Consider the following 23,229-nt stretch of genomic DNA (forward strand, 5'->3'; position numbering starts at 1 on the left):
GGGCCCCCACGGTCTCAGAGTTTCGACGCCAAAGGCGTAAGTGATTGAGGTTGAAACATTTAATATAAATCCTTAGGATATTTATTGTTGTACGAAATGGAAAAAATAAAATAAAAATCCCAATAATTCAAATCAAATCCAAAAAAACCGGCCTAGAGCATGCTCAGAGTAGGGTTCCGTAGTTATTCTTCCTTCACAATAAGCTAAACTGGAGCTTTAGACCCCTATTAGTTTTAAAAGACCTTTCCAACGATATCCCACACTGTAGGGTTGAAGTAAAAAAATTACCCCCACTTTACGTGTAGGGGAGGTACCCTAAAAAAATATTTTTTTAGATTTTATAGTACGACTTTGTCGGCTTTATTGATTTATATATCCATGCCAAATTTCAGCTTTCTAGCACTAACGACCACGGAGGAATGCCTCGGACAGACAGACAGACGGACATGGTGAAACTATAAGGGTTTCTAGTTGACTACGGAACCCTAAAAAGGGGTTTTGTTAAGGATATAAAAAACTTGATTTGGTTACTTATTGTATGTCCAGGGATCTATATTACTTACACGTTCATATAGGTATATGTAGAATTAAACTATGTGAGTAACTAGTATGTAGAAAATTTAAATAAACATGTTAGCTCAAAGAAAAATATAATTAACATGTAGACACTTCTAGTCTGATTATTTCATACTCTGTATTTAACATAATTACCTATATTTTATTCGTTGGATAGTTATATTTTATAAGTATCCAATAATATATTTTTGTATATAATTTTGCTTTGTTACACTTAACTTTATGAATAAATGGTTATGATTACCTATTATATAAATGGTCATAAATAGGTCAAATAAACATTATTTACTTAGTCATTAAATTGAAGCAAAAAACACAAATAAAATATAATTATATTTAAGCATGTAGGTAATTTACGTCATTTCATTACATAAGCAGTTATAGAGGTCATTCACTCTGAATAGCAACCAAATCGCCGATATGATCATACAAAAAATATTATTAAAATAAATTTCAAAAATGAAGATATTTTGGGTAGATACTATATTGAGGGTGGTAATTTATTACAAAAATGAATGAAATACGAAAGGTTATGTTTAAAATTGTATATTTCATGTACATAATAGATATAATTATGGTACTCGTAGTAAGTACTAAGTATACAGTATCTGAATAAATAACAACAAAAATTGTACACTTACACATATACATAAATAAATAACATTATTATATACATCACTCCCATAAATAAGTAGGATCGTCTTCATGTTACTGAAGAACTTCCAGTATAAATACATACATAAATATACTACATATGTATTTTTATAATCACTGTCAGGGGTCATCCATTAACTACGTCACAAGAAGTTCAAAGTTTTTTGACCCCTTGTCACATTTTCTTGACCCCCTCCCACCCCCCAAACGTGTGATGTAATTAACGAATGACTCCTCATTTAAATCCGGTCCACATCCGCATCCGCACCCACATCCGCACCCGCATCCGCACAGCAAGACGGGAGCGATCAGCTTCGTGCACGCTAGCTGGTTATATAGCAGCGGCGTGGTAACCGACAGTATCTGCAGCATGATACGCAGTTTGTCCGTTACGCTTTCTTTCTGAACTGTCTTTCGTCTTTTCTATGCGTTTTGTTGTATGGTATTTTTTTGTAAAATTAGTAGTTTCCTTTAAGGCGGTAAATATTTAAAATAAGTTTTTAAATACCTACCTAAACTATAAACGGTGGTTAATGTTCTAATTAATATATTTTCATAAACATGATAAATATGTTTTGGCAGTATACAATACCTACTGAATAAATAACAACAAAAAATTACACTCAAGAGACTTTTTACCTATGTTTGTTCTTAAAAATGACCCATATGCATTGCTCTTAAGTGTATATAATAAATAAACATACATAAGCAATAATTATTATGTATACATATCACTGCAATAAATAAGTCAGAATAACTTAATTACTTATATAAATACATAAATACGAGTACATTACATACAAATATTCTAAAATTCACTGTCATTTAAATGATGATAGGTCCGCATCCGCATGCGCATCCGTACGCGCAACCGCAAGGCAGGACGGGAGCGATCAGATTCGTGCACGCCAGCTGGTTGTTTAACAGGTTGGTCACCGGCAGCATCTGTAGCACGTTACACAGTTTGTCCGTTACGCTCTCAGACTGCACAATGGTGGTGGTGGATAACATGGGAGCGGGGAGGAGAGGAGCGGTCACGCACGGGGAGATGATAGGAGATCGCACGAGAAAGGGGGCGCCGATGCATCCTGCTGAAGTGCCCTGGAAATAGGTAATTAATGTCTTAATATTGCATGTTTCATGTGCACGAGCTTGGCGAGGAATAGAAGCCTATGGAGGAACCTGGTCTTCAACAGAAGGACATGAGAGAGGTATGGGTACTGTGAATGTCATCTCGCTTTGTGTGGTAGGGCACAGCACAGCGGATGTCATTCCAGATCTAGAGCGGAGCCCAACTGGGGAAGTTCCTCCACCTTACAGAAACCACAGCCAAATAACACTAGACCCTACTCATAGTGTTGTGTTCCTGCCGGTGAGTAAAGTTACCAGAACTCAACGAGGGTGCGGAATGCTGGGGTCGGCAACGCACATGTGACTCCTCTGGAGTTGCAGGCAGCTACAGGCTACGAAGACTGCTTATCATCAGGCGGGCCGTATGCTTGTTTGCCACCGACGTAGTATAAAAAAAAACATGATGTCACGATCCTCAACATTTAGGGACCGACTGAAGAAGAAGAATTCGTGTCTCTCCCATCACGAAATGAAGCCAAGGCGTAGAGGCCAATTTTACACGTCAGTGAAATGTAAGGGGTACACCAAGCGGAAGTTGCCCTTGCCCTTGTCATTGGACGCACGCAGAGTCAGCACCCGCCAGGGTGTAAGGACTATTGGGTGAAAGCGATGGACTAAATTCTGGGCTATGGGATATAAAACCGGACACCTGCCTAATAAAACGGTATGTAATTCTATTTCCGATAGACGGTGACTCGCAATAATTAACAGAGTAAAATTTCGTTAGGATTAGTTAAGTTTTGGAGAATTTTGTCAAGACCGAAACGTCGATTTCTGAGATTTTTGCGAAGGGTTTTTCGAATACGCTGCAATCGAGCTTATCGCACTAATTTTAGGTTAGAAACCACCCCTGTCAGCGCGACGCGATATTTACCTAAAATTCTCAAATCTGAGAAGGGGAGCTGGTATTTCTTCCTAATTTTGTTTCGTTATTAAGTAAACTGTTTGTATAGTAAAATTATAATACAGTCGGTTGCTTACGAACGGTTTTAATATTTAACCACTACTATCATTGTTATTGGCGCACATTTTTATTAAAATTCAAAATATTGTTTAATTTACTCCTGGGCAAGACTCCCAGTTTTACCCTGCTTAAAAAAATCCGAATTCGAATCAATAATTTATAATGTACAAATCAAATTACCTTAACGAGCACAGCAACCAGGGCAGCCAGAACCACGTAGGTATTCATTGTTAAACTTCCAAAAAAATTAATGTATGGACTCGAAAACCCCTAGTATTTATATTAAATATGTCACAATATAGGCGTATGGTTTTTATCATTGAATGTGTCTATCTGCCTAAAATGCAGGTGTTTTATTAGGAAATCGCCTAGTTCAGTAGGTAAGAGATAATTTGAAACTAGGTCAGGTATATATTATTTATGAGTCGAATCGAATCCCTGTTTTGGATTTTTCGCTAGCGCAGGATGCATACCTATCGAGGATAGTAAAGTTAGTCATCGACAAACGCCAAGCGACATGAAACAATTTATCGAGATGACAGTACCCCTAGTGTAAATTTAGTCGATAGCGAAACGTAACGTACGCGTTTGCGTTAAGTCTCATTTTGTATGGGTTTTTGAATAGCGCGCCAAGCGGGACGTTTTGGAAAGTCAAAAATCTCATACAAAATGACACTTAACGCAAACGCGTACGTCACGTTTCGCTGTCGAAAATATTTACACTAGGGGTACAGATCTTACGAAAAGCCACGTGACTTTTTCCAGACATAATTTAAAACCAGTAATTTTTCCAAACTTTTGAAAAAAATCTGATAGGCACTGGATTAGGTTAGGTTAAATTAGTGAGCATTGTAAAAATTCAACAGTTTTAAAAAAAACGCGTTCGTTCAAATGAAATTCAAAAATCACGTCTTAAAAATGATTTTTCTTAGGAAAATTTCTTTGAACTGGCGCCTAGCCTTTTATAAGACATGACTTTCTGAGTTATTTGAATTTAACAGGTTAATTATAAAGTTAACCATTAAAGGTACTAAATCTTGGCTTAATAAAAATAATTATACCTTAATACTTATATGGGCACATGTCTGAAATAAACAATTATTTTTTTTTAGCGTTTTTTCTTAAAAATGAGATCGATAATTTGAAAAAAATATAACGCCTGCAAAAGTGTAATAGCAAATATAAATGAGTAAAACTTGGAAACCACAAATAAAATGGCTCATATTATAATTGAATATGAAGGTACAAAAATTGGGCTTTTATAGAATTTATCAATAACCACGGGAACATAGCGTAATAAAGTACACCCGCCAGTCTGACTGTCAGGATGGCGGGTGTACTGTTTTATGATGATAACTTTGTGTACCGTGAGGTACATTTTTTTTAACGGAGGTACTAAATAGTACTAATTAGGTACAAAAATATGGTATGCTTTTCATTTAATTTTATTTAGGTACACCCGCCATTCTGACTCACGAATTCGGGCGCGGAAAAAGCCGTACATTTTAAAAGCTCCTATTTGACCTATTTCTTGTAATAATTTTCAAAATCAAACGAAAAGGCATCTACTTAGATGTGGTTAGTATATAACATACTACGTTAAAATATATTCTATAATGTTATTATATAGGGCATGGAGGAAAATGAGGACTACACTTGTATGCAGAGACGGTCGTCCCCTTTCCTATGAAGCCGTGATTTAATTGAGTAAAAAAAGGTGTTCACGTAAATAAAAATCACAGTTATATATCATGGAATGCATTGCGTCCTACATTTTTAATCGAAATATATTTTAGTAGGTACACGCCTTAGCAGTTTGAGGTTTATAATTTTATATGAGTATACCTATATTCTCAGGATTTTTATTGCGTTGATAACATTGTAGAATTGATGACTTTGATGAAAATTGTTGTTTGGATGGGACATTATATTAAATATTATTTACAGTATCATAAACTCTCTATTAATTAAGTGTTAAAAAGTTATGGCTTTCAAAAAGAACTGTTTTATTATAACAAATCTATGAAACTGTTATTGCCCAATAATAAAACATCGAGCGGTGCTCTAATCTCTTTCATTTTTACTGGAACTAATCGATATCGAGACTTTTTACATGATTACTTTATGACTTGAGTCAATTGCTTGATAATCCTGGCATGGTCAAGCTTTGATAAAAAGTATATTCTTCTTTTTCTCTTCTTCCTTGTCGTATCCTCATAACTGATGGACGTAACGACAGTGGACACTCTTCACCAGTGCTCTTCAAATATCTTGGGCCCGGTGTATGCTAGCCTGCAATGTGATTTTTGTTGTCCATACGTCCATCCCTACTCTTTACCATGCGGCCAGCGATTATGAGCTTTTCCAGACTATCTGGCCCTGTCCGGCTCAGATGGCTGAAGAGACCAACTACACGTTGGGTGCAAACAGTGGAGAGCCTTGTTATTTTAATGTTAAGTTCGTCAATGCATTTTTACGGCGTTCAGTCCATGAGATCCGGAGCATTCTCCGCCAGCACCATATCTCGAACGTATCTATCCTTCGACGGGTTTCAGTTTTAATGGTCCAGGTTTCGGACGCGTACAGAAGTAAACAAAGTAAACAAGGAGCCAAGGGAAGAGTTCATTATTATATAACCGGATACATATTCTCATAACAAGTATTTATCGATAATATTATCGATATTGCGCCATAATGCTTACTTATCACTATGCGATAAATATTTTTCACAAGCGCGTATCAAGCATAAACTAAGGTTAGATTAACAACCTTATCCTTTACGACTTAAACTCTAATTTAGAGTAATGCTGATTCTAAATGCGACCTAGATATCAATTTTTCATCGTAATTTTACAAATGACTAGGACTTTGATAGTGATGTGACAATTCGCAATCGATTATTGTTACGATAATTTTTCGTAATGTATAAAAATTGCATAAAAACTTGTCGTTAGTGTCTCTTAGTTTCATTTGTTTAACTGATGTTGATAAAACAGTGTTTTTATATTTATAATAATGTTAAAAGTTTTTGGATTGTGTCTGTGTTTTGCGAGTTTTAATGTAAGTGTGTTGCGTACTTATTTTATTCACGTATATAAATGGAAGATTAAATAATGAATATATCGTCACTGAAACATATTGGTTTTACCATATTCTGTGACTTAAATATCAGCAGATTAATTAATAATTATGATTATTATTATGCAGTTTTTAAGTCAACTTCATCATTAATATTTTAGGTCTACTTACATTTTATTGATTTACCTACTTCTATTTTCAGATAGTTAGCTGTGACTGCGACCTAATATTGCCTCAAGTATTCATCCCAGAGATAAAACTATATCCTCAAAACCCACCTAAATTACCCGTACTCTGTTTAACCGAAGAGAAATTCTCACTACCGCAGTTCTGCCAAAACGCCTCCGAATGGGAAGACGTGGACATGTCTCTTAAAATTTTAACGGATTTCTCAGAACCCGACCCAGAAAGATCAACATTCGCAGCTTTCATAAATCTTATAAAGTTCATCCTGATCAAAGAAGAGCTGTCTTGCATTGACGCTATGAGCGGACCTATATTAAAAGTAAAGCGTCCAGAAGGAAAGATTTTCAAAGATAACAGAGAAATTCTAAACGATATAGAAACAGCGTTAGCTAATAAACCTAAAATAAAGTCGAGGCCTGTAGATTTTTATGATAACATTGACATTTCAAATTTGTGTCCGATTTGGAGACCCAGAGGACCTTATAGGAGAAGAAATAATAACGTTATTCCTACAGTCAAAGCAGTGAATTCAACTTGTACTTGTGGTTGTTCATGTCCGAAAGCGCCGCAGAATTTGAGCCCTGTAACAATTTTTGATGGCAATTTGAAGCCAATGGCCAACGGAATAGCGCCTTGTTCGCAATGCCAAAAACTAACCTTGCAGCCAACTGGCTGTAAATTACAGAGTCTACCTTTAACTAACATAAAACCGGTAGCTTTGGGTAGCGGAGGAAATTGCAATTTGTGCCAAAGAATGGCAAGTCCACTTAAGGCTGGTTGCCCGAAACTGACTACACCACTTTTGGCTGGTTACTCAAAGCTAGGCAGTCCACTTATGGGTGGTTGCCCGAAACTTGCACCGGTTTTGAATGGTTACTCTAAATTAAGTCCAGTATTGGCCGGAATGGCTGGTTGTCATAAAATGGTAAGTCCATTATTGTCTGGCTGTCCGAAACTAGCCAGCATCGCGCCTGGAATGGGCCTTGGTTGTGATTGCCCGAAGACAAATATGATTTTAGGTGGTTGCCCATATGCGAACTCGATGTACGGTTGTCCAAAATGCGGTTTAGCCAATTGTGCCTGTCAAGCGAATCAGGCTATGTCTGTTCTGCAAAGAGAAACGATACCTTTGATAGATTGTTTTGGAAATTTAATGAAACAAGTAAAGACTACTGTTTTAGTTCCATATACTATGTCACAAATAGTGGCTTGACATAAACAAAGCAAATGTGCGACTGTTTTTATGGAATAAGCTAATTAATGTGAGTTTAGTTTTTAATTGTACAGAGGCCCAATTTGACTCGAGACAGTAACAAATGGCGAATATGTAACGATTTGTCAAATTTTGCAAATCCATAAATAACTATACGGTACCTACCTACCTACCGTTAGCTGAGGTCTATCTATTGAGTTTCAAAATTCATATTGAGTTTCAAAAGACATTACCGCCTATCACAAATATAGAAGTGTAGCATTACAATATAGTAGTCACGTCACCTTCTGTTACTTGCCTCAGTCGAATCGGGCCTATATTATTGTAATTTTAATAATTTATTGTTATAAAAACTGTAAATACCTTCAGGTGTTTTTATTTAATTTTACCTATTTCCAGTGGGGCGAAACTGCTTGATCCTTTAGGGCATTCTCGGTTCCATTCGGCTTAGCATTGCTAGAGTAAGACCAAGCTAAGTTGGCAGCGATTTTGATAGCCTAGAAGGGGCACGTGTTATTTTAAACGTCAAACTTCTATGAAATTATGACTTTTATTTAACACTTGACACTTGCACCATCTGGGCTATCAAAATCGCTGCCAACTTATCTTGGTCTGACTCTACCAGGAATATTTAGGGTTGGCAGAACTTGACTCCCTTTGCGTGCACAACGACAAATAATGGCTTGAATTTTGACAACCCTAAATAACCGAAAGGGAAAGTGCCATACATTAGAAAGAGACAACATGATTTGTCCCTGAATCGCTGTCAAACTTCGGTTGTGTAGGAAGTTTCTTTTCTGTACGATAGTATACCTACTATTACTTAATCTGTGCTATTTCTACCAAAATCTAGTGTAATGTTTATTTATTTAAACTTTATACACAAATTTACAAAAAAAAGTACAAATGGCGGACTTAACGCCTTGAGGCTTTCTCTACCAATCAAGCATTAGGCTAAACAGAAACAGTTAGTTTGGTACAGGATTGTAAAGAGTTGATATTCATATAAGTGTTCATCCTCACACCCTAGAACCTAAATGGTCACGCACTGTGCGGTTTAAGAGGAACTTCCTCCCGCGCACGCTCCAGTTGTGGAATGAGCTACCTGCCGAGGTTTTCCCGAGGGTCTACAGTATGAGGTTCTTCAAAAAAGGAGTGTACAGATTTTTAAAGGGTCGGCAACGCGCATGTAACACCTCTGGAGTTGCAGGTGTCCATAGGCAGCTGACTGCTTACCATCAGGCGGGATGTATGCTTGATTGCCACCGTCGTGGTATAAAAAAAATATGGAAATAAACACAAGTCGGGACTACTATGCTACTAATCCTACAAAATATACATTTTTTTAGTTTATTCAGAAACTAAACAGACATAAACATATTAAATAGGCAATAAAAAGATGTACTGCAAACTGCAACAAAAGAATAAGGCAACAAAAAGACCTGGAACTTCATAGTTATAAATAATGTTAACTAAAATAAGTACTTATAGATACAAGTACCTATATAAGTAAGGATCTCAAGGTTACCGTCTTACCGTTACCCTGGTTTAGTACATAATTATAGTTCGTGGCATCCACGATGACTCGCAGATTAGTCAAATCTAACCTTTAATAACATGATATTAGGAGTCAAGTCACACTTCGTGAATAACACGATTTATAATATGCTAATGTCACTTACGCTCGTGCTAGTGATGGGAACACGCGGCCCGTGCTTTGGGGTAAACAGGTGACGTCACGGGCACAGCGCGCATGCGTCCTGAGAGCGATACTCACGGGGTGAATTTCAATCCAAGATAATTTTACAAGCTTTTATTTAACTTGGCCTGTTAGTATGTTTGTTAAAGTCTGTTCGGAAAGAGAAGATTCGTGGAATGTTTGAGCCCCAGGCATTCCACGACTCTTCTCTTTCCACACAGACTCTAGTTAGTGTGGGTCAAATCTTGGAAGTTTAATTTGACTTTTCAGGTCCCTTTCTTTTGAGATGTAGACCTCCTTAAATTTTGGCATACTGGTCTGTTTTGCGCTCTATGTACCCATATCGATCCAGCTGTTCTCTTGATATCGTCACACAGGGCCGGATTTAGGGGAGGGCTACTGCCCCGGGCCTCCACAAAAGAGGGGCCCCCACAATAGAGAATTCGGAAACATTACCATTTTATTTGGAAAAAATTTGGGGCCAGGGGGCCTCCACTCCTTTATTGCCCGAGGCCTCCAGACCTATAAATCCGGCACTGTCGTCACACCAACGCATTTTTACCCGACTGCCAAAGGGAGGAGGGTAATGTTTGTCGAGTGTATGTATGTATGTATGTGTTTCTTTGTGGCCTCCGGTAGCCTAAACGGCTTGATGGATTTTGATGTATGAGGTATCGTTAGATTCGTCTTGATCACGGAGTGTCATAGGATGTTTTTTTGGGGGTAACTAAAAAATTATAAAAAAAAAATATTAAAAAAAAATCGAAAAACCCGACTGCACACTAAAAAAGAGGAAAACAAGCCCCACAAGAACATTAATTGTTGTTGATGGTAAGTATCGCAGGCGGGGACCAACAACCAAACAATATTCTTGTGGGGCTTGTTTTCCTCTTCTTTAGTGTGCAGTCGGGTTTTTTGTTTTTTTTTTTTTATTTTATAATTAGCTTCCCTGCTGGGCGCGACTCTCCCCAAAGTCTCCACTCTACCATCCTCTTGCACCACGAGCCGACTTTTCGGGCCACATGCCCAGTTTGGCCATGCGCCTGGTTAGATCAGTGACTTTACTGTGTTCTCGAAGCCACTTGTTTGTTTTTCTGTCCCTAAGTGAGATTCCTACCATTCTCGTTTCCATCGCTCCCGACCCAGGTTTCCGCTCCCTAAGTAAGTACTGGTATGGTAGGACACACAAGTCAAATATGCGAGCCTTTTGTAGTGCTGTGAGTTTCATTTCAAAAGCGAATTTCAAGTTGGAGTCATTTTTTATATGATTTCAATATTACCAGCACAGCACCTGTGTCTGTAGTATATTTTGCTTTATTCGATAGTCTTGTACGGCCTACGGCCTAATAAATGCACCGTAAGCAGACGCCTAGCATCCAAGCAACAAAAACGCAAAGATTAAGTAGGTGCAGTGTCTTTTAAAGTAAATGAATTTGTAACCGAGACTATATATGAATATAAACTATATATTGATAAACTTACACTTATACTTAATACAAATAAACATACATATATTAAGACATACATAATTATACCAAGTGTGAATCGTTAAGTTGATGAAAAAGAAAGTTTGTCAAGGAAATACTTGCGCAACATGCGCTTGAATATGAATTTGGTCTGCGCTTGTCTGATAGAGAGTGGGAGAACGTTCCAAAGTCTGATTGCCTGGACAGTGAAAGAATTGGACATGAAACCCGTTCGGTGTTGGGGGACAATGAGCTTAAAACTACGGGAAGAGCGAAGATCTGTGCCTGGACGTGGGGTAACAAATATAAATTTCGAACGGAGATAATCTGGGGAGGACGGGTCAAACAAGATTGAGTAGAGAGTACATAGAATACGAAGGGACCTACGCTCTCCAATAGGGAGCCAATTAAGTTTTCTACGGAAAGAGGAGATATGGTCATACTTACGAAGTCCGAACACGAACCGAATGCAGCTATTAAAGAGCCGATCAAATTTATTCAAGGAATCTTGAGTGAGATTCGTGTAACAAACATCAGCATAATCAAGGACAGGCAGAACAAGAGCTTGGACGAGGAGAGTTTTTGTGCTGACCGGGAGAAAATTTTAGCCAAGTGCTAGCTCTTATAGCCAGACGCGTCAACGTGACACTAGGAAGAAGTTAATATAGTAATAATTTAAAAATGTAATGTAAATAATGTAATATGTCAGTGCCTTATGGAAATAAACGAGCAAAATGCATTAACCTTCAACATATTATGCGTGTCATATTCCTGCACCAAGGTTTTAAGGATTCCTATTTGATTCGATGCTATGGTGGGCTGTATATAATGTTTATGCCTGCTGTTCACACTCGTCGAGAACCTCTCGCCGAGAGTCTCGGCACCACTCAGGGGGCCTACCGTGAAAACCGAAATTCACAAATTGCGGGGATCTTTCTCTTTTACTCTAACTAAGGCGTAATTAGACTGATAGAGAAAAATGCTCGCAATTGGCGAACTTCGATTTTCGCGGGCATAGCCCGACCCGAGTAAGAACAAAACGATAAAACAGAAGACGCAGGTTCGATTCTAGGTCTGGGCACTGGATGCTTTGATCACTTGTTTTTGAAGTAGGTAATACTTAGTTGGTATACCTATGTCCTATGTGGTATCACTACACGTGACTACACCTTATAAGACAAAGTCCCCCGCCGCGTCTGTCTGTCTGTATGTTCGCGATAAACTATGTGTGATTCTTAAGGTTTAGGTGTATAATTTGATTTGTTAATCCACGAGAAGCCGGGGCGGGTCGCTACTGTCGCTAGTATGACATTGTATATCATGGCTATAACCGCGAAAATCGAAGTTCGTCAATTGCGGGAATTTTTCTCTGTTACTCTTTACGTCTTAGTGAGAGTAAAAGAGAAAGATCCACACAATTTGCGAATTTCGGTTTTCGTGGTAGGCCCCCAGTATACATACCCAGGGAAAATTAGGTAATATTATTTCGTTGTTTGGTTTAGGTTGTGTTCGGTCAGAGTTATGCGTTCAAGTATGGTCAAAATCCACCCCTGTGTATCAGCCCGGACAAGGGAGAGGGAGGTTTTGGTTATACAAATTCATATCTATACATATATCGCTTTGCGGCCTGTTCAGTCAAAAACCGAACTTCGTGCCTGAATGTCGTTAACTAAGCACATAACTACTGTCAGAAGATACCGAAACAGTGAAAAAAAGCTTAATGTACGCCAAAGTGCAAAAACAAAACGCTAATAAGTAATTTTTTTAAGTGAAGTGATATCTGAAAGTGAAGTTATGACGTTGTATGCCTTACCGGCATCCAGTTATATGATACAGGAACAAAGGTTTAAAAGTATTGATTCTGAAACAAGTATGCCTTCATTAATATTTCGTAATCGGTAAGTAAAATAATCGTTATTGTACTTATTGTTATTTGCGTATTAAAGTAATCAATATTTTTAAATCGATCACGTCTTGCGGCTAACTTCACTGTGCTACAGCTGTTTTTGTGTGTGACGTAACGAAACGTTCCGTTCCACGTATAGCGGATAGCTTTTGTTATAACAAAGAACTAGTTTTATATGAACAGCGCAACATGTAACATAAATATATTATGAAATGTAAAATTTACTTACAGTTGCCATGTTCAATGAACACGTTACTAATATTTTATTTTAGGTTAAATTATAAACCTATAGCGTTGTGAAACTGCGGTGGTTCCTATTGAAATTATAAAATACTTTAATCAATAGTAAATATACGGTTCAATTAATACAAATACGTATTTTACAATGCCCGTTTAGATGAAAAATATTTTAAGCACCAAGATATTGTATATGAAACGGAACGCAAAGCTTACGAGTGAAACGTCACGTATCCGGTCGCCATTACGGAAAATTGTATTATGCTGCCAAATTCAGACAGCGCCTTGCCACGTGTACCTTGTATGTAAACAACCGTCAATATAATTCGGTCCTTATCGAAATCACTTGAATTTGTTCATTCGTCATCACAGATTACCCTGTTGTGAAATCGTTTGCACGCTTTCGCTGCGCAGTTACTTTTTCAAGTCCTTACGGTTTTGACCGTCCGTTTTTCACCCAAGTGCTTGCACGGCTTAACTACGATTTGCCAAGATGACGAAGTTAATACAACAGTTATCGTTTAGTAGTAGTATTTACGGGTCATCTACGGAACCAACCCCAGCGAAGGAGAAACAGAAAAACTACTTGTAAGTGATTTCAATTATCTACGCACTTTTCTACAGCTATTTAAAGGCAGCTAAGATGATCGACCTTTCTTATGCAACGGCAATTATTATAATGTAACGCAAATTAACAACGGTTTATATTACTACCTTCACGTTTTTACATTGAAGAGGTCACACTACTGTCCTTTGTTTAGTTTTTATCTTTTTTTAACTAATTCTTGTTTTAATTATATTATGTACTATTGGTAGGTGTCATAATTATAACCAAAAAATTGAAAACTATGATAAAGGGCTATTTATAACCAGGTACATATGTCGGCTATGTAGATGTGTGTATAGTGAGGTAGGTCAGAGTGTCTCTGAATCTCCTCCCACCCCATCCCCAATACACCCAACTCTTGCTCCATGGAACGGCACTAAGTAAATTTAGGGCCACCACGTTTCAGTTTTCCGGGCATCTTCCAGGTCAGGGCCATTTCGGATAGGTGTGTGTCAGGCTCCCTGAGGATATGCCCAATCCAATGCCATTTGCGCGTTTGGATCTCCTTGTGTATGGGTGCATAACGGACCCAACTCAGCATAATGCAAGCCCTAGCTATGAAGCCTGCGTTGGTCTGCTGTAGGACCCATTGTAACACACTATAGACAGAAGCTGTTGAAGTTGTAGTCAGACCAATCTTTTTGCATGCCATTTGTAATGGCAAAATGTGGAATGTCAAGTTTCTATGAAAATATGAGATTTATAATGGCTTAATGGCACTCCTACCTCAGCCCCAAGTCAGTGCAATGTTAGGTTGCATCAGCGGTACTCTAATGGGTCAGGGTTTTCTGGGTGTAGCACCAGGTGATGCTGGTATAGATACATAACCTTGCCATCCAAATGTCACCTTTCACTCATTCACTGCCAAGAACATGTATGCGAGTTCATTTCCTACTGGAAACAGGGCGCCCGGCACTGAAGTAGTAGATATAGTATATAAATGTCTGGGTTCTGATTCTGATGGCTAAGCAAATTCATCTTGGGCTTCAATACCGAACCATCTTTGCGGTTCTCATAAAAAAAGGTTGATTACTACTGGGCGGACTCTATAATATAATATCAGTCACCCAGTAACAATCCTTTGATGAGGGATCAACCAAAGAGAGGGATGGAACGGAGACATCACAACATACTTTTTTCTCTAACACAGTAGTTCCAAACTTATAAGATGTTTCATAAATTATTATAATAGGACTTTCTTATTCTATAATCTAGAAACATTTACTACTTATGTATCTAGTTAGTATAATAGTTAATACAGCTGCATAGATAACATTATCAAATGCAATTAACCAGTGTGATACCAAGCAAATGCAATGCACATAACATAATTAATTGTATGAGTTCATAACACAATTAAGACGAAAGATAATGAAGTCTCTAACCGCGTTTCCATGTAAAAATAGTCCCCATTTGTCTCTGGATATTATAAACATTACGAGTATATAAAACACTTATATGCTATTTGATGCATGTAACAGTGATGCTCCTCTGATTTTTTATTATTATCATACATCAGGGTTTTTGGTGCAGGAATATTTTACACTAACTATTTAACTAGAGTCTATGAAATTTCGAACTTCAAAACTATACTGAGGTCTTATAGTCTGCAAACATTAAGGCTTGACCATTTTCAAACTTGTCATAGAATTCTATAGACTCGAAATTTTACCATACAATATTTAATATTTTCTGTATACCTACGAGTATGAGATAAGACACTTGAGATATCATATTTCACTAAGACTTATAATTATCACCCTTTGTCAAAACAGAGTATTTAATGGAATTATATTATGATGCTCCACTCTGTAAATTACACCTCAAATGTATGGGTTGTTTTCTTAATGAATTTTAATGGAAATAGTGCTTTATTGACAAGTACTCTTTTTGTTGAAAACTGTATTTTCTACCTTGAAAATGTTGTAAAAACATTATCTTGATAAGAACAAATCTTTTCATGCAACGCAAATAGACTATCAACAGATATAATAGGATTATAAGTATTACCACTATTTAGAAAGTCAAATAAACAGCTTAGTTATATTAGCTTATAACTATATTAGCAGGCTTTTTGTTATTAAGTATGATTCCTTTTATATTCTCAGTGCAATCATTATATAATTACTTAGTATTAGTTATTTTATTTAATCGTATGGCATTATGGGGTATACAGTATGGGGTTCTTCAAAAAAGGAGTGTAGAGGTTTTTAAAGGGTCGGCAACGCGCATGTAACACCTATGGAGTTGCAGGCGTCCATAGGCTACGGTGACTGCTTACCATCAGGCGGGCCGTATGCTTATTTGCCACCGTGGTATAAAAAAAATGTATACAGTTCTTGTTTTCATTACATTACAATCACATGTTAGGGAATACACTCTTACAAGGGCGTCGCCAGCGGATGCTGATGCTGGGCTAGAGGGCAGGGCAGTTGCTAATGTTGGTAAGGGGCCAATGGCGGAGGAGGGGAAGGGTATACATGTAATGTTAGGGAATACAGGTAGGGGGGCAGTTGCTTATGTTGATATGGGGCCGATGGCGGATGGGAGGGGGAGTGGCATACCTACATAACTTATCTAGGGGCAGCTGCCCCCTGTGGCCCCCCTGGCGACGTCCTTGGTCTCTTAGTTCTAATGACAAAATGTTAGGAAATACAGATATGGGATTCACCACTATGGTTGGCAGTCATCAACTGTGCGTTTCTACAGAGACTTCCTGCCTCGCACAGCCTAACTGTGTAATGAACTATCGCCGCGGTATTTCCGGACCGATACGACCTTCAAACCTTTAAGAAAATAAGGCACTCATCTTAAAGGCCGGCAACGCACTTAAAACCCTTCTGGTGTCTATGAGTGACGTTAATAGCTTACAACTGTTGTGGGTACTCAGACAACGACAGACAGAAAACACCCAAGACTCGGGAACAACTATCTGTGCTCATCACACAAATAAATGCCCTTACCAGGATTTGAACCCGGGACCATCGGCTTCATAGGCAGGGTCACTACCCACTAAGCCAGAACGGTCGTCAAATTCTTAAACAATACTCAGAATTTAGTGACAACGTTCTCACCAGACATAATAATAACATTACACACAGTCTTTAATAATTACAGTTAAAATATTTTATCTGTCAGTCCTTATGACATTGATACAAGGTTTAATATTGCTTGAAGGTTTATTTAGTTAAGTTTTATAATAGAACTCTAATGACAACATACAATTGCACCAGCCCTACAAGGAATGCAGTATTTAAATAAGCTTAACATTATGAAATCTAGACTTAAAGAGTCATTTTTTAAATTATTAATTTTAAGAGTTAGCTTTTAGTATAGAATTTGATTTTCTCTCCAAAATTTTATAATAGTCATAAAATCGAGAAAAGTCTAATTTAATATACCTACATCAAACCGAATAAAAGTATTTTCCATAATGCCAATATTCAGAGAGGGAAATGTCTGAATTTTCGATTGCTATCAAGCGAACTTATATATTATAGGTGCGAATTGGAGTCTCATGTTTCATGTGACTCACGTCATATGCAACTGCACTGTGCAGTTGCATTTCTATGGATGCCGTATCTACTTATAATGTATTAGTGCGCATAGGTCGTAACGTAACGCAATAGCCAGCAATTTGATGCCATGATACACCTTTGTTTGAGTCAACTTTTATGGTTTTGGTTCGATAAATTATACAATGCTTTTACTATAGTCTGTATCTTTAGGTATTTAAAAAATTTAAACAAACAATTTGTACATTTTCGGGTAGTTTTAATATTTATTGGTTAACCAATCAAATACAAAAACGACCTGACTTTAAACCTACATTATTTGATCATGTAATGTTTTCATCTACCCTCAGCTGCCTTAAGGAGCCATTTGAGGGTAGATTTTGTTTACCTTTTTTTAAATACCTAAAGATACAGACTATAGCTCACCACATACACATATTGCACATTGCATATAACGGGGAAAAACAAAAATTTAATATCATCTAAGCTTCGGCGAATGTCGGACGCAGTCCCAGAGATGCGTACATTGATTAAGTAAGATGTGTAATATCTAAGACAATTTCGTGTTTCGAATTTGATAGGTAAATGAGATGGCGCTGTACAGCTCCATACATTTTGCGGTAACTCTGATTGTCATTGACGTTCGACAATTTAGTGGCCAAAAAACATCACACACTCATCAAATCATCATCACTCACTGCTCAATGCGCTCCTGGCATTGACGCCTGAATGCGATCTATTTGCTTGGCGATGGGCGGCAGTGTATAGTGAATGCTTGAGATTCTGTGAGGCGATGGATGCTAGGTGCTCAACTGTCCCAATTGAATTTGTTAATGTGCCATTATTGTTTTATAATTGTTAATACTTATAATTTAGTTAGTTTAAGTTTCGTGACGCATTGGTTCAACTGTAATGTCATGTAAACATTTTTATCAATAAAATAAATAAAATAAAATATATAGTGCAGTACAGCGCCATCTGTTTTGGATGTCATACTAAGAGGCATGTTTGTTTCTTAGACTTTACCTCACATTCAATTACCTTTGCTACAGAGTAATTAATATTAAAGTAAAACAACTATAGCCAACAAATGTGGCTATAGGGAGTGACTCTTTAATATCGAGTGACGTTATATGGAGTTTACACTAATTCAATGCAAAAAACTAATTTCGTTAGCCCCTCTTTATATACGTTGCCTGCTAGAAAAGAACTTATTCAAATTGTACCAAACAGATCTATTGATCTAAATTACAGAAATCTGATTCAATACCTACAAATATGACAATAATAACCTGGTAAAACCAGAAACAGCGTAACTAAATATACCGTTAAGTCGCTTACGGCATTTCTTCCCTATTCAATAGTAGTCCTCAATTAATGCTAATAATACAACAGCTGATACACACACATGACATGAGCACACTTATCTCACATAAATATAAACCCTGTTTACTGATTCTTAAAGTCCAAATCAGGTCGTGAAAAATCTAGATCTTATTAACACCTTTTTGTTCTATTTTCATCTCTATTTGGTTAGAAGGAAAGTTGAATTTCTAACAACTGTTTGGCTCACCCTATTTTAAACGTTCTTTCAATTTACATTCATTTGTCATGACCTTGAAACCACTCAAGGTAGGTACCTACTCGTTTATGACGTTTATGGTATGATTTTTATATGTTACAAGCTTTTATTTAGTTTCCCACATGCAGCACATGTCCCGTTGTCTGTCGGTCTGTAATGAAATCTTGCAAGTTAAATTTGATCCACTTCCCGGTTTCCGATTGAGCTGAAATTTTGCACGCATGTGTAAGTCGGGTGACAATGCAATATTATGGTACCATCGAGCTGATCTGATGATGGAGACAGGAGGTGGCCATAGGAACTCTGTGATAAAACAACGCAACCTAAGTGTATTTGGGTTTTTAGAATTTGCTCGATGAGTATTAGTCGCTTGTCTAAAAAAACCGGACAAGTGCGAGTCGTACTCGCCCACCGAGGGTTCTCTACTTTTTAGTATTTGTTGTTATAGCGGCAACAGAAATATATCATCTGTGAAAATTTCAACTGTCTAGCTATCACGGTTCATGAGATACAGCCTGGTGACAGACGGACGGACGGACGGACAGCGAAGTCTTAGTAATAGGGTCCCGTTTTACCGTTTGGGTACGGAACCCTAAAAAGTACAGTCAGCGATAAAAGTGTGTAAAATGAAGTTTTTTTCCAAAAACTTTTAAACGTGCATTTGTTGACGACATAGCTCTTTGATATCTTATGATTACATTGATGAGGCATCTAGAGTTTTCATCGCACGGTAAGATAGTAAGCCAGTCGCTATTAATATCAAAATTAAAGTGATGCCATTGAAATTTGTGATGCCATAAGGACGAGATTTGCTTGTATCTTTATACGAATAAGCTGACAAGGCGTCCTTGTGGTTGTGGCAAGCGACAAAGTGGACGTTTTGCCGGCCGCGGTCACATTTTAACATATTTTGCATTGCAATTATTTTGTGTGATATCACTATTATTTGAAAAGCTCGTCTTATAGAAATTCTGATAAATTTTAAATTTAATAAGTTCATTATTATCTCATATGAAAAGCAGCTTCATACCTAAAATAAATCAGTTATATCGTAGGTATGTTTAATCTAAAATATAAATATACTTTGAATTAAACGGCGCATTTATTTGGCCGTTTGAGCGCTGTTTGAAGTAACCTACAATACAATAAAATACAATACAAATTCTCTTTATTGCACACCTCAATACAATAACAATACAACTAATACAACACAATAAGAAGAGGTAAACAGCAGGCGGTCTTATCGCTAAAAAGCGATCTCTACAACCTAGAACCTACTTCTTATTACAACAAGAATATCAAAAAAAGAAATACGTACAGACACAGGTATTGGTAATATTGACCCCTTAAAAAAAACTATTCATCTAGGGCCAAAATCCAGACAGGAAAATGTCGAGTACGTTTGTATGGAAAAATTAACACTAAATGTTTGCTCTTAAATATTTTTTTCTCATTGAACTTCCCGAATATAGATGTGAATTAATTCGGTAATAACAGAAAACTTACTTACTTCGTTGGCTCAGCGACCCAAAATGATGGCTCCCCTACATGATGGCCCAGCGCAGGCCAGTCCAAGGGACGCATTTATGCGTTAGAGGGAGTAAGTGATATTGCTATCTCATTCCACCTCATAGCTGCGTCCCTTAGACTTTGCCTCCACACAAGACAGCGCCACTTTTATCGATCCTATGCGACTTCTCGCCAATTACAGAAAAGCTAGATTTTTTTTTCTTTAAATATTTCGGTGACTGGTCACCGAATCAGCGATCAAAAATAGTACGCACAGTTCCTTAGTATTTAAAAATAAAGTAAACAATTCGCGCGCCAATTGAACACGTGATATTTGTTTATTTGGGTGCCCCTAGGGTTGTCAACCGAATAATGAGGACTGTCACAAACGATGATATAAATTCAAGTTTATTATGTGCGCACATGTCTTTTAATTTAGGCAATTGTTTATAATTTAGAAAAGTGGTCTAAAGCAATAATGTACTGGTTTACTAGAGACAAAAAGAGGAAGCGTGGCAGGCCAACAAGAAGATGGGAAGATGAGATTAAGAGTGCAGCAGGAGGTTGCTGGACTACAATAGCAAGGGATAGGGATAAATGGAAAGAGTTAGGGGAGGCCTTTGCCTACAAAAGGCATACAGATGGATATTAGATATATATATATATATGTTAACAACAAAATGTACTTACAAAATACTTGTCTGAAATAAAGGCTATTTCATTCATTCATTCATTCAATTGTTTATAAAGAGATTGCTATATCAAATATAACACTAAATATGTCAAATATAACAATAAATCTGCAATGTTGGTCTTGATGTTGTTATGTGAAAATTACATAAGTAATATTTCTCACCACAGCCATGTTACTTATTTAGATGAGTCAATAAGGTATGACAAGTATATACATACTATAATGTCAGTATTGGAAGCAATACAGAAATGTATACAAGGATGATAATTTATAAGAATACTTACACTGATGTTTTGAAATTTGACACATTTTAATGCACTTACTGCGTTTCCAGGGTTGCCTGAGGAATTTTTTTCAAATATGACAAGTTGGATTGTTGTTGCTACTTCCAACTACATTTTCTGTTTTAAAAATATGTTTTATAAAATAAAACATGATCTGTCAAAATTAAACCTATACAATTAGCAATGAAATGGGAAAAAAATACTATTGGTGTGGGGGTTAGTTTAAGTACTTCGCAACGACTAAGTCGCGGGTATATCATGACAAGATATTATCAATATATTATAATAAAAAAATCTGTGTTTATTTGGCCCTTATTATATTTCGGATTTTCAGTGATACTAATTTTACTGGCAAGGAGACTCTTTGACCACAAACCTTGAATTGAACGTCATCAAATGTCATCTTTGTAAATAAAAAGAAAATATACACGATTACACCACAAAAATGTGAAAAATATTGTCAAAGATGCAAGATAAGTTGTTTTGAATAAAATAAAACATTTTATGATTAAAAAGACGAAAGATTGCGTAGCATTTCAATAAACAATGTTGTGAAATTAGTAAATGTACAATGAGGGGGCTACCGTTTTCGGACTCATCAGTTGGCGCCACTGTAGATGTAGGTCCAGAAAAACAGATCTCAAAATTCTGCTATGTTTTTTTTTAAATCAATACGTCCTAATATACACAAAGGTATTTTAACGTCTAAATTAAACGCGGTAGCCCTCATTGACATGACTGGTACTGACATTTTATTTGACTATTTATGATGTATCCACATTATTGCCATATGTAAGCTGCTTGTAGTGATACTATCTCAGAGCCAGATACAATCTTGACAGGCTTTAGAAACAAGTATCCAGTAAAATACATGTGTGGTGTTATGTATTCCGCTTCGCTAGTAGATAATGCTACAATATTTATTAGTACCATTGCTCACAGGCATGGCATCACATCAAATTTTCAAACCGCTGACGCAAATGCTGTCTATATTTAGAAAAACATTTTAATGTTTGTTGAGTTCCCGATACAATTCATATCGGTATCAAAAGCATATTTTGTTAGTTATACGACATTTTTGGCTTTGAACTTTTGCAATGATATAGTTTTTACAGTACATATGGGGCTACTTTATAGCACTAGTGCGAGAAGTAGCATATTACGTTACTGTGTCGAACATTTAAAGGGCCATATGTACTGTAAAACGTTGTACGATACATGTGCGAATAGGTAATTCGCAACTCGTGTCGATTTAAAACACTCCCTTCGGTCGTGTTTTAATTTATCGCCACTCGTTTCGAATTTCCTATTTTTCGCACTTGTATCGTAATGTACTATTACAGTACATATGGGGCTACTTTATAGCACTAGTGCGAGAAGTAGCATATTACGTTACTGTGTCGAACATTTAAAGGGCCATATGTACTGTAAAACGTTGTACGATACATGTGCGAATAGGTAATTCGCAACTCGTGTCGATTTAATTTATCGCCACTCGTTTCGAATTTCCTATTTTTCGCACTTGTATCGTAATGTACTATTTTACGATGATAAATAATGATAATGCATGTAGGTATATATTTTAAACGGGTTATTCACCCGTTTAACATAACACCTAGGTGGTAACTAGTGGGAATAACCCTTTTAAACACGCAAGTGATTTTATCGTAACCAAAAACATAAAAAAACTTAGTACTCAAGTCTACTTTATATTTTGCAATATTACGCAGCTTATACCGGTAAAATCGTAAACACAGCTAATTATGCAAATACTTAAGTATTTAAAATCATACGTAAACAAAACATTTACTATACCAAAAATATGACCAAGGAATGGTGCCAAAACGAAACCGATTTAGTAGAATGTGAAACTCAGCCAAAACAATATTTCTGTATTAAGTATACAATGTATAGGCATTGGTATGTAA

The 23,229-nt window shown here is 36.9% G+C and overlaps 1 protein-coding gene across 1 annotated transcript; it reads right to left on the bottom strand.

Annotated features, from left to right (window-relative positions):
- Positions 1-1,106: 1,106 nt before the first annotated feature.
- Positions 1,107-3,647, bottom strand: LOC133532090 (uncharacterized). The gene is made up of 2 exons (XM_061870585.1): positions 3,506-3,647; positions 1,107-2,331 (listed from the first exon to the last, which is right to left on the bottom strand). Exons 1-2 carry the CDS (start codon positions 3,551-3,553, stop codon positions 2,056-2,058), a joined length of 324 nt encoding a protein of 107 aa, XP_061726569.1. The 5' UTR covers positions 3,554-3,647; the 3' UTR covers positions 1,107-2,055.
- Positions 3,648-23,229: the final 19,582 nt, after the last annotated feature.

Source organism: Cydia pomonella, chromosome 26 (genome assembly GCF_033807575.1).
Source record: "Cydia pomonella isolate Wapato2018A chromosome 26, ilCydPomo1, whole genome shotgun sequence".
Lineage (NCBI taxonomy): Eukaryota > Metazoa > Arthropoda > Insecta > Lepidoptera > Tortricidae > Cydia > Cydia pomonella.